Source organism: Pyrgilauda ruficollis, unplaced genomic scaffold (assembly GCF_017590135.1).
Source record: "Pyrgilauda ruficollis isolate IOZ18807 unplaced genomic scaffold, ASM1759013v1 scaffold3, whole genome shotgun sequence".
Lineage (NCBI taxonomy): Eukaryota > Metazoa > Chordata > Aves > Passeriformes > Passeridae > Pyrgilauda > Pyrgilauda ruficollis.
The window spans coordinates 15,211,587-15,223,360 of NW_024524377.1; the positions used below are offsets into that span (position 1 = coordinate 15,211,587).

At 39.1% G+C, this 11,774-nt stretch overlaps 1 protein-coding gene across 1 annotated transcript in view; it reads right to left on the reverse strand.

The window, feature by feature from the left end:
- The window catches only part of KCNH7 (potassium voltage-gated channel subfamily H member 7), a 209,000-nt gene extending 199,769 nt beyond the window's left edge, over window positions 1-9,231 (reverse strand). Inside the window, exons 1-2 of the mRNA XM_041473132.1 lie at window positions 9,156-9,231; window positions 6,942-7,172 (exon numbers count right to left, since the gene is read on the reverse strand). Coding sequence (XP_041329066.1) covers window positions 6,942-7,172; window positions 9,156-9,231 — 307 coding nt within the window. The remainder of the gene's footprint in view (window positions 1-6,941; window positions 7,173-9,155) is intronic.
- Between the last annotated feature and the right edge of the window lie 2,543 nt (window positions 9,232-11,774).

The following is an 11,774-nucleotide window of genomic DNA, read 5'->3' on the forward strand; positions in this document are numbered from 1 at the left end:
AATTTTGGTATTCTTTGTGGTGATCTTTCCTGATGAGATTTTACTGTGATTTCAGTATTAAAGAATTAACAAAATGAGAAATGAAAAGGCTATATTGAGAAAATTGTTGAGGAACCTTAAAATTGCATATCTGTGGAAATTCTGGAGGTCAAAAATCATCTAGTGGCTAGTTATGGCTATAATTCTGATTTCAAAATGAAATTTTAGTTTAATTTCCAAGAAATTATTCAAATATGCATGTTATTGCCTTTTAAAAAAACCCAGTATACTAGACTAAAAACTTCAAGCTGTACAAAATCATAAGGCAAATAGTTCCCACCTCAGAGATGTGAACTTTCAGAGCTGCAGAAAATGTGAAACAAGTGAGTAACTATAGAGCCACAATACCCCACTGTCATTGTCATTTATCCGCTCTGACTGGACTGAGGTTCACAGCTACAGTTCTGATTGCTTTTGAGATATGCAGTTTCCAGAGTCAATTAGCAATTTCCACAGTCAGCTTTGTCTTTCTATTCTGAATCCTATACTGCCTGATTAAGCTTTTTCCATACTTAGCTGGGAAGAGCATGGGCTGCCTAGTACACAGACTGAGTCATACACTAAGTCAAGCATGTAGGAAACACTTTAAAACTGGACTTGAAAGCACTAACATAAAATCTAACCCACACTACTGTCCTCTTCCCATTGCTTGGAACCAGCAGGAACAGCACTCATGTCACCACTGGTGTAACTCGAAGTGCCATGTTCTGAAGTTTATTTCATATCAAACATGCAAAAGGCTGCTATTAGAAAAGCAGTGGCTTTTCCCCTGTGTCTATTGTAAGGTATGATGTCTGATTTGCTCTCAGCATCTCTTTTTGATATATGGGCCAATTCGGTCGAGAAGGGAAAGAACCAATCAATAAGACGAATTAGGAGTATACAATAACTCTCTTATCATAATGTAACATTAGAAAGGATGCATGATAAAGATGGAGAGAGGACACAATAAATCATGTGAAACGGCACCAAAAATAGACTGACAGCATCTGTTCTTTTTGTCTCATAACCCACAACCAAAATAGCTTTCACTACAACTAAAATGAGCATATTCAAAGCAGATAAAAAATTTTGTCAGCAATGCCTAATTACAAAATGAAGCTCTTTTGAGGATGTGATCACATCGTAACCTTGTATTACCATTTCACTCTAGAACGTGTCACCTTTCTTACTGCTATGGCATACTTTTTTAAAGTCAGCAATCATTTTTTCTTTTTAGCTTAGACTAGAGAAATTTGGGATCCTTGATTGGTGTAAATTGGCCCTGTGACATTCTGAATCCTGACATTAAATTATCCTATGGAAGTCCAGTGTAAGAAGAGTTCTGTCTTAACACTGTACTGAAATGAAAGACTCCTGAACCACTAGCCCGCAGGTTTTTTATTTGTGCCATAGTGGAACTCAAAACTGTCAGAATGGATTTTTCCAAATTACGATTTTTTTTCCTGTTAAAGATGTAGTACCTAAAATATCAGCAATTTTATTCTTAATTAGTTATTAAAACTATATATATATATTCATACCTTTCTGACCCTAAACACTGAGAAAGAGAATAATTTAGAAGACAATTTAACTGTTGTTATATTTATTCAGATACTATCTCTTTCTATAAAAGTTCCCTCCTTATTTAAAACCAATTCATCTTTACCTGGAAAGAAAAAGGAATACATTGGAAAGTCAAGGAGTTGGAAAATAAGATTGAAATTGACCAATAAATAAGCTTTCTTAGGATATCGAAGACGTTCTTTATCATAATCATTATATACCCTACATGACACGTGAATCAGAAGTGACCCACAGTTCTGAGCAGACATGGGAGCGCTATCTGAATGGGGATGGGTAAATGAAATATTTGGATCACTGAGTTATTGTCTCACTGCTGATGCTTCTCCTTGCTGTAAAATCAGCAATACTGAATGGGGCAAGGAATGTTTTTTTCTTGACAAGTATTAAAGTCTAAGGTAGAAACACAGCACTACAGACACAAGAATGGATATCCTCATTTGTTTCCAATAGTCCAACACCTTCAGAAACAGTCTGGATTTCATCCAAGGGGTATGAAAGGGTTTTGGACCTTTTTTTTTTTTTTTTTTTTTTGGTGGGGAGAAACACTTTCTTTATCAAAATGCAGGCAGATAGTATTTTTTCTGTCAAGGAGTCCAACATTAGTAGGGTATCAGAGAGATTGGATTCATTGGCCTATCTCAACAGTTCTGGATAAGGCACTGAAACTATGGTCAAGACTGCAGTTGCTGACCCTTGCGCTAGAACAAATCTAAGGGGACTTGACACACATGTAAGCAGCTTTCTTTTCAGTTGTGGTTTTTATTGATTTGTAGGTTCACACAAGCAGGTGATAAAACGCCTATGCTGACTGAAGTCTAGATGATGAGCTCCTAAATGAAGACCTGATCTTTCTTCTTGAGAACTGTTAATACCATTTTTGCTTTATCTCATTACCATGCTTGCACAATTATTATTTTCCTCCTCAGAAAAAGAGCTGAAAAGATATTTAAGATATTAGTTTGGAAATGTGCTTTGAAAATGCAAGTATGTTTAATTTGCAGTCAGTTCTGGCAAATTACTTTTTTGAAACTGGTTGTAGCAGCAAGTAGTTTGCGAGGTTTGTACACACTCTGCAAATTGCTTGATCTTATCTTTGCTCAAACCTATACTCTACCTTAGTTCTTCTCAACCCTAGAGTATCTGATGGCTAAGCTTAAATTCAAGCTGAGCTTAAATGATCCTACCTTCCGTTAATAGATATCATCTGCAAGCTTAGACATATTTTATTATTGTCCACAAAGCATACAATAAGAAGTAAAAATGTATTCTGTGTGGTACAATACTTTTTGATTATTATATATATCCATCCTCATTCCCACAATAATTATACTTTTTATCTCAAAAGTTTTACAGCTTTACCACCTCAAGCAATATTTTACATCTGTCAAGAATGATTTATGCAATAATGACTTAAACTGCAAAATGGAGTCCTCAAAGGAAAAGCTGTCAAATATTTTCACCATAAATAACTTTATTAAAATAAGAACTGATATCCTATATAAACAATATCTTGCCTTCAAGTATAATTCAGATCATATAGCTATAAGATTAATGAAAAAAATTGTGAGATAGTAAGGAATTTATGATATTCCTGCTTTGATATCAGAGTATAATTTTTTAATTAAGCAGATGCTAATGTCTAATGGGCAATCATTGGAAAAAAAAAATCTGTTTCAAAATAATACTTCTTGTGACTTGTATTTATCTACTGCTCTTTTTAAAAAGGGATATTTACATTAAAAAAAGAAATTTTATGTGTCTTTAATCCCATGAGTAAATCCAGTGACAATTGTGGAGCTACTTATGCTATGAGAACCTGTAAATTTGGACCTTTAGTTTTGGCACCATCTGTTCCCATTAACATTTTTCTCAGTAATTAACTCTTTTGGTAGCTATGTAATTGCCAACTGTGGCACTACTTGAAGAGGACAGAGGACTAGAACTTTGCTTGGATTGTGTTAATATGCTTCTAAAAGGAAAAAGAGAGAGGAGAAATTAAAACCAAAAGTAAGATATATTCTGATAGTACTCCGAGAGCAGGTAGTAAGGCTTTTGGCTGCAAATGTCAAAAGCTGCTGCGAAGGCAGCACTGGTGTGGTTGGGACAGGGCCTGCGGGGTGCCCAGGCCATGCTGGGTGCCCAAGTCTGGGCCATCTAAACAATTACACAAAGACATCACAAGCATTCGATGCTTCTCTGCACCCTCCCTGCACTACACAGTGAAAAGGGAAAGAGGCTCCATCCAGGTTACTCATTTATAAAACCACCATACATAGAATTTTTTTCTCCTTTGACCATTCTATCTTTTGTCTATCATGTTTAAGGCAGTGTAGATTCAAACAATTGCCATTTTTTTAATATGAACTTCCAACAAATTTTTTCCCATCCTTCTGTCCCATCTTCTTTGAGAGAGTAATTTGGCCAAAAATTAAAAAAGTGAACAAACAGCAGCCTTCAGTCTTGCATCATCATGATGTTTAAAACTCAAGATCCTGCACTTTCATCTAGAAAAGTGGACTACAGACCAGTAGAGAACATCAGAATCCTAATTCCCGTGTGCATGTGCAATACCATTTTTCTATGGCAAGAATTTTCTTTTAAGCTGAGCTTCAAAGCTATGACATTTTAAAATTATATGAGGTGATATTTAGAATCAAAAAGAAAAAGCATTATTTATAGAGTGATTCCCTTTCTGATATCTGCATTGCTGGAATTCTGATGACAGATTAGCTTTAAAAGTGATCCCACTGACATTTGTTATACTTCAAAATATTAGAGTAATTTTTAATATAATCAGTGGCTTATGTAGAGTAAATGATAGCCTGATGTGGAATAAGGTTTTGTTTGCAATTCACTGGGCTTTTAGTCAGGAGAGTGTAATACGGTCTTTAGAAACTCTGGTCACTGGAACCTCCAGCAACTTACACCTTCTTGAGGTGCCTTCCTCCTCCATATGCTTAGTATTATGTTAAATATTATACAATGGCTTGCCATGAAATCAAATGTCAAATTAACCTTTTAAGCAGTGGATAGTTCATTGGAGTAACTTGGGTTACTCACATGTAGAAAGTTACATTTCTGACTGTTCTAGAATTGACATCTGAAAATTGAAAACTGCTGAAATTAACCTCAAGTCTCATACTCACTCAGAGCACAAATGAAGAATAAGCCACTAACCAGGCACTAACTCTTACATTTTCAGAAAACTCTTGAAATTTACTTTGTTTCATAAACTGGAGGAAGTCCTTGTTAGGTATCACTATTCTGTATATTGTTACAACATACAGACTGTGTTATATATAGGTATATGTATCTATACTATATATTGAAAAATCAAATTTGAAAATTTGAAAAAGTGGAAATGAAAAGTGAGGTATATATTTTTGAGTTATTTAGAATAACTACAGAATATGTTTACTAACATTCATTACATTCATCACACAGGTAGTTTCAATTTCATGACACCACATAAACTTAAGGCTTTCTATAACATTTTGAAAAGAAAGTGAACATTATGTGGAACAAAACAAAAAAAATCTGTATATACAGACAATCAAGCTGACAGATAGCCAAGCATTTGAGTGTCAGACCTATCTTATATTTTGACAATTTTTGCCTGATTCACCTGTTTAAATTTAGCAGATCATACAGTTCACATGCTCAAATTTAGGCAAGTAAAATATAGAGGCAATTAAAGTAACTATACATAGAAGTGAAGTTACTGAATACCCTTATGCATAAGATTGTTTATAAGGAATAATCTCTAACTCAGCATTCAAAACTATTTATGTAAGATATAGCAACTTTTATGGACAGTATTTCTTTGCTATGCCTCAAACAGATTATGGTGTGTTGCATGATTTCAGAATTCAGCTTTTTAGGAAAGGATCTATCCTATCTATCATCTATCTATCTATCTATCTATCTATCTATCTATCTATCTATCTTCCTCTGGTAATTGACAGATAAGTAGTACTTTTAAAGGCTTTTCCTCCCTCCTAATGTTTTGGGAGACTTTAGGACTTTTAAACTACCACATCTCCCAGCAGTGCTCCAGGCTGACGGCTGTGAAAGTTAGCAATAGCATTTTCCTTCTGCAATATTATTTTCAACACATGCCAAGTTAACACAAACACAGGGTAGATATGTAAAAGACACACAGTGTCAGGTCTCCTGAGAAATCTACGTCCAAAGCACAGCTACAAAAAATCTTAATCGAAATCTGCTCCAGACCACCAAACCAGATCCAAGAATAAAGGGCTCTACTGAGAATCTGTTACCAAGGGTATGCTTAAATATTGGTAGCGTGGGTAGAACGGTTGGCCTGAGTCCTATCTGAATTATAGCAGCCTAAGCTAAAAATAATATTACTTAAGTCTCTCCAAGATAACAACAGAATTATTGAGAACAGGATTTAACTCTGTGACTTTAAAATGAGAGAGCACATTGCATGTGATTCTAAAATTGATGTAAACAACACACTGGCACTTCTCCAAAACTAATTTAAGCTCAGCATTTGAATATGAATTTCCTTTTCCTTCTCCCAAGAGTGTACACAGCAAGAGACAAAATAAGGAACACCACAATTATAAATTACTTGAATTCATTTGAAAGATGGGTGCTTCTGTAAATAACTGGGTAATTAAAAAAAAAAAAAACCCAACCAACAACAAAACTCTACACATAACTATTACGTATCACAATTACTTCCCATGTGTGTGCATTTTTAAATCTGCAAATACATTTGTTCATTTTTTGCTCCTAACAGGAAAAAAGCATCATCAGATTCAGTCATTCTTCATGTATTGACTCTTTACTAAATAACAGGGATTAGTTCATACTCTAGGCATACCCAAATTTTGACTCTGGCAATACTAGGACAATATCGGTGTTCAAATGCAGGTACTTCATATCTCACCTCTGAAAAACGCTCATCCCTTTCTTTATAAGTTAATGCTTTCTTTATGATGGGCAGTTTTTTTCTACTTTTAACTTTGTGGTAAAATGTTGCATTTAAATCAAGGTACATTTCCTCTACGCTGATTACTTTAAGTGATTTACATCTTTAAACCAACCGAGAAGAACTTCTGTTCCAGAGTTGCAAACACTGTGCTGGCTTCATTCAGCTGGTAGAGTGAGTGTGCAGTGACATACTCCACACACACACTACTCTCAGGGCAGATTCCCTTACAGATCCATGCAAATGGATTTCACTGGACTTCAGAGAAATTACAACACCTCCAGCAAAGGGGCTGGCCAGTACAACACACACTTCTTTTACCAATCAACTGCTAACCAAACACGCAAAAAGTTTTGAAAATAAAACCAGACTTTACCATCTTTGTGATAGTAGGTGACTTCTACTTTCCTCTCCTCTGACCCCAGCAGGGCTTGAGCAATTTGGGCAATATGATGTCTTTTGGTCTCTGGTCCATGAAGAAAATCACAGGTGCAAGGTTTCTGCATGACATCTGGCCTGGAGAACCCGGTCATCTCACAGAACCCATCATTGCAGTAGATGATAGCACAATTCTGCACTCTAGCATTAGCAATGATGAATTTTTTATCTGCAATAAAAGAAAGTGATGCATTTTTTAGTGCTCTTTCAACATTTCTTATAGGGTTGATTGCAGAGATGAATGCTGAACAACCCTTCTTTCTATGAAATGCCTGAAATAAAGAGATTTTCAGTAATTTAATGAAGACAATTTGAATCATAACTTTTAAAGAAACTTCAATTAATTTAGAATACATTAAAGATGAATATAATTCCTTTTTTAAGGAAATAAAACCACACTATGCAAGTGTCTGGAAATCTCCTTTTGACTTCAAAATTTTGTCTGTTTCAGGCTTCACCGAAGCCCAAACGATGAATGCTCTCCCGTCAGTCGCAACTCCAGGCAAGTCCTTGAAAAGTTAGCAGCTTCTTTTGCGGAAAAGTAGAACCCCTTGGGAAGGGGTTCTACTTTAGTGAAGGTCTTCCTGATGTAAGGTCCATCTCAATCTACTCTATAGGGGTTTTCATTGAGGTGAATGACAGTAAATTTATAGTATTTTAATAAATGTATCTAGAATGTAACAGAAGAAAAGTTCCTAAAAAAAAAAAGGGGGGTACATGAAATGATTGTTATGTTGGAAACATTTTGCAAATTTCACTAAGTTCTGTGCTTCCATCCATCCTCCTTTCCTAAACTCTCATCTCAAAAGACATGTTCAAAAGTTTTCAACTCTTATTAGTTTGTTTCTGTTTACCTTTTTAACACACTATTGTGATTGTAATTATAGGTGTGGGACTATGATACACATTGATAATAACATTAATTTTTAGCTACTCAAATTCACAAGGTGATTGCTTGCTTTATAAACGATTTTTTACATGACACCAAGTAAACAGTGCAAGTCTTCAAAATTTTAAATATGACCGTCTTTGAACACAGGGACATATTTGGAGATTTCATTCTTACTCTTTCTGCTATCTTTCAATCATGTTGAACTTTCACTATCACTTACCTATTTAGTAGCTAGTGCATTATTACTGTCAAAAAATCTACACTACATAAAAACTTGGAGTAGCAACATCAACTTAGCATATAGTTAAATTAGTAGTAGCACTGTCTTTATTTTTTTTTCAAAAAATATAAATGTTACACATGTTAATATGGGTCGAAGTATATGGAAGTATATGAACTGGAATTACCTGTAAGGGCTCACACCAGACTGATACCAAAATTATGCAAAATATTTAAATCAATGTACATATATCAAACTACTGTTTCGAAATTAAATTCATTTTAAGCATCAAGTGATCCTTCTCACAGCTAATAGGAAACCAGAATTCTGGCCAGGAAAAAACACTTCAGCTTCAGCCTCCTCGACAGGTAGTAAACTGCTGCATTGGAAAAGATCTCACAGACTCTCCCTGAGGATGCATTTGCACTGGTTTGATAGATATTTTAGACTTACATAAAAAAAGAGAGAAATCTGACAGCTATATCTAAATGCAGTCATGACAACAAGGTAAGAGAGTATTTCCTCTTTAATAACTCTTCTGCTTATTTTCTGTTTCCTCTAAATCAAAGTCTGAAGTTCTGCTTAATTTTGAAAAGGCAATTATTATTAACAGCATTAACAATCATAATAATAAATCTAGCCTATTTTTTAGGCATTGCAAAGACAGCAAGATTCTACATTCTGCTTTTAGAGCCATCTCACTGGTTCAGAAAAGGTAAGAGATATAACTTCTATAGCTGTACAATATGGACACAGTCAACGACAAAAACTATTCCTTGAAATAGGGTGGGAAAATAGCCCCAATCCCCCTCCCCCAAAAAAACCCAAACCCAAACCCAAACAAGCCCACTAGCCAATAATTCAAGTTAGTAATCTGTATTCTCGATCAAAAACATTGCTACTTCTGCCAGGGATCCCCTCCTTACCTCCGGGGTTTTCTTTGCAAGCTACAAACTTAAAAATAGTCTGGAGCTGCTGTCCATTTAGTCACAAGCAGAATAAAACTACTATAGCAAAATAGATATAAAGCGAGAACTTACTTTGCCCTTCAAATTTTCGAATGATTGTACCCAAAAATGTATTTTGTGGTGCCACATGACCTCTGCGAACAGGCATGTTTGTACAGGTCTTCGGTATTCTGTGCACAATCACTTCTCCAAGGATCTCCTACACGGCTCCAGCCCAAAGCACCGAGCCAGCTACCCTTTGTGACAAATCATCGTCCTCTGGAGCTCGGAAATCTCTTCCCATTAGCACCACTTCTAGAGACACGCTTTTCCTATTGGAGTCAGATTCATCCCCCAGTTTCTCTCTTTTTCTTTCTTTCTTTCTCTCCTTGCTTTCGGTTCTATTTTTTTCCTGGAGGATCTCGGACGCTATTGTCTGGGGCGGGTAGGGGTGGGGTAAGCAGGAGGAGGTGGCGGGTGGGGAAAGATTACAAGGGTAATCGATCTCTAGCACCAAACATCGCCAATTTTCCAAAGCAAATGGCTGTGACCCGGCAGTTTCCGACGCTGTAGTGGTGGTTTGAGGGCTGGAAGACTAATGTTTCTCCGCTGCCAGAGGGAGTGACGTTCCCCCCCTCCGGGCTTCACCACGGCGCGCAGCAGCTCGGATTACTCAAGCGTGGTTTAGCAAGAGCCAGCCAATAAATCTCTTCAAAACTCGGCGACAAACAGCGGCATCAGGAATAAGCTACACCCCAGCAGCACCGCGACGTGCCACATCCCCCACCGCGGCGGCTGCAGGGGTCAGCGGGGACCGAGGGCGATGGCGGCGGGGGGGGGCCCCGCCACCTCCGGTAGCCCCGGCGTCCCCGCCCTCCCGGCACCGCCGGCCCCTTCGCGGCCGCTGAGCGTGGCCCGCCGGGGAGCCCCAGGCGCTGGCAGGGCCGGGGAGGGAGGGAAGTTGGTACACGCCCCGTCTGGGGCGGGGGGCGGCGCGAGTAGGGGTCGATGTTGAGCGATGGGGGAGCGGGGGAAGGGACCACCGGAGCCCTCGGCATCCTTCCTCTCCCTAGTGGAAGGGATTGCCGCCTCCTACGCAGCGTGACCCAGGCGAGGGCTTCCCCTCGCCGCACGACCCCCTCCCGGGAGGAAGGGGGATTCCCCCGGCGCCGAACGCTGCTCCCGGGCTGCCGAGCAGGTGCCAGCCTCCGCTTGGGGCCGAGCGAGAGGCGCGGATGGCGCGCCGGGTCCCGCGGGTGCGGGGGCTGAGCTCGGCACGGAGCCCTCGCCCGGCCCGCCACGGCACCGAGCGGGTGCCGAGGCCGCCCCGTCGCTGAGCCGCTGCCCGGGACCGCGCTCCGCCCCGGGGCCGGGGCCGCGTCGGGGCGCGACGGCCGCTCGGAGCTGGCCGTGGTGCTGGGGCCGCCTCGCCGGCGCGCACGGAGGCGCCGCTGCCCGCGCTCGGGCCCGGGGAGCGCCAGCCTCCCCCCACCTGGCTCCTCTCAGCTTCTCCCATCGCACAGCAATAGCTAGGGAGGCTCCCGGGGGAAGCGGGTATTATTTTCAGGCTGTAATTAAGGCTTCCTGCACTACCCAGCAGGCAGAACGGTGTGCGTTCAGCACGGCTCGGCGAGGTGACACGGGGAGAGAGATGGGGGCAGCCATGCGATGCTGGAAAGGCATCTCTAGGGTAGTGCAAAACACCGGCGGCTTCTTAATAAACTCATAGGGCAAAAAAAGAGAGGCACCTGAGCACCGTTCTTTGTAATCGCAAGCACAGGATATTGAGCCGGCAAACCACCGCTTCCCACCTGTTCTTCCACAGCACAAACAGGTGTTTCCTTATTCCCGTGAGCTTTTCAGAGGTGTGGCCCTTTGTGTCACTGTTACCGTGTGTCATCCTCTATATTTATCAGAGGTGGAGCACAGTCTGTTGAGTATGAGGGTGCATTTCTGGATTAATTTAATCTCAGCGGAATATCTGGATTTACACAACTGTGAATGGTGTCTGAAAATAAAATTTACATATACCTAAACTGTATTAAGATGGCTTCATAGTAATTGACTAATTGAGACTAATTGCAAAGTCTCAGCTACATTAAGAGATATATAATCAGATATTTCATCAATCTTAGGAAGCGAGCATTGCTTATTTGCAGGAATAAATGTTAAAATCTCTATATCAGAGGTATGAATCAAAGGAAAAACATCCCTTTTTTTTTTTGGTAATAATGTTTGGAGAACTCATTTTTTTGACTCTGATAAACACTAGAGAAAAAAATGTCTTAAAATATTTTTGAATACTTTTCCTTTGGACAGTGGATGAGCATTCAAGTTGAATTTTTCTCTTATTGCTCTTTTTCTTTATGAAAAACATCTATTTCTCTGAAAATGTTTTCAGGTTCCCAAACACAGTAGTGGAGTGAAGAGGAACATATTTATTTTAACACTTTCTATAATACCTAACATCTAGATAAGTCATAATGGCCAGCAATGACAAAATTCTCATTTTTACATTAAAAACATCCCTTTGATATCTCTATAACAGCAATAAAAATAGTCACAATAAAACTGTGACCTTTACTGAACAATCAGCGTTTGCTTCTAGTATTGAGCAATTAGTAGCAAACTAGATCAACTACAGGCCAGTAGAGTCCAGAGTCGAGTGCTTTAGATGCCTGTCTGGAAAGAAAACAAGAAAAAAAAAATACA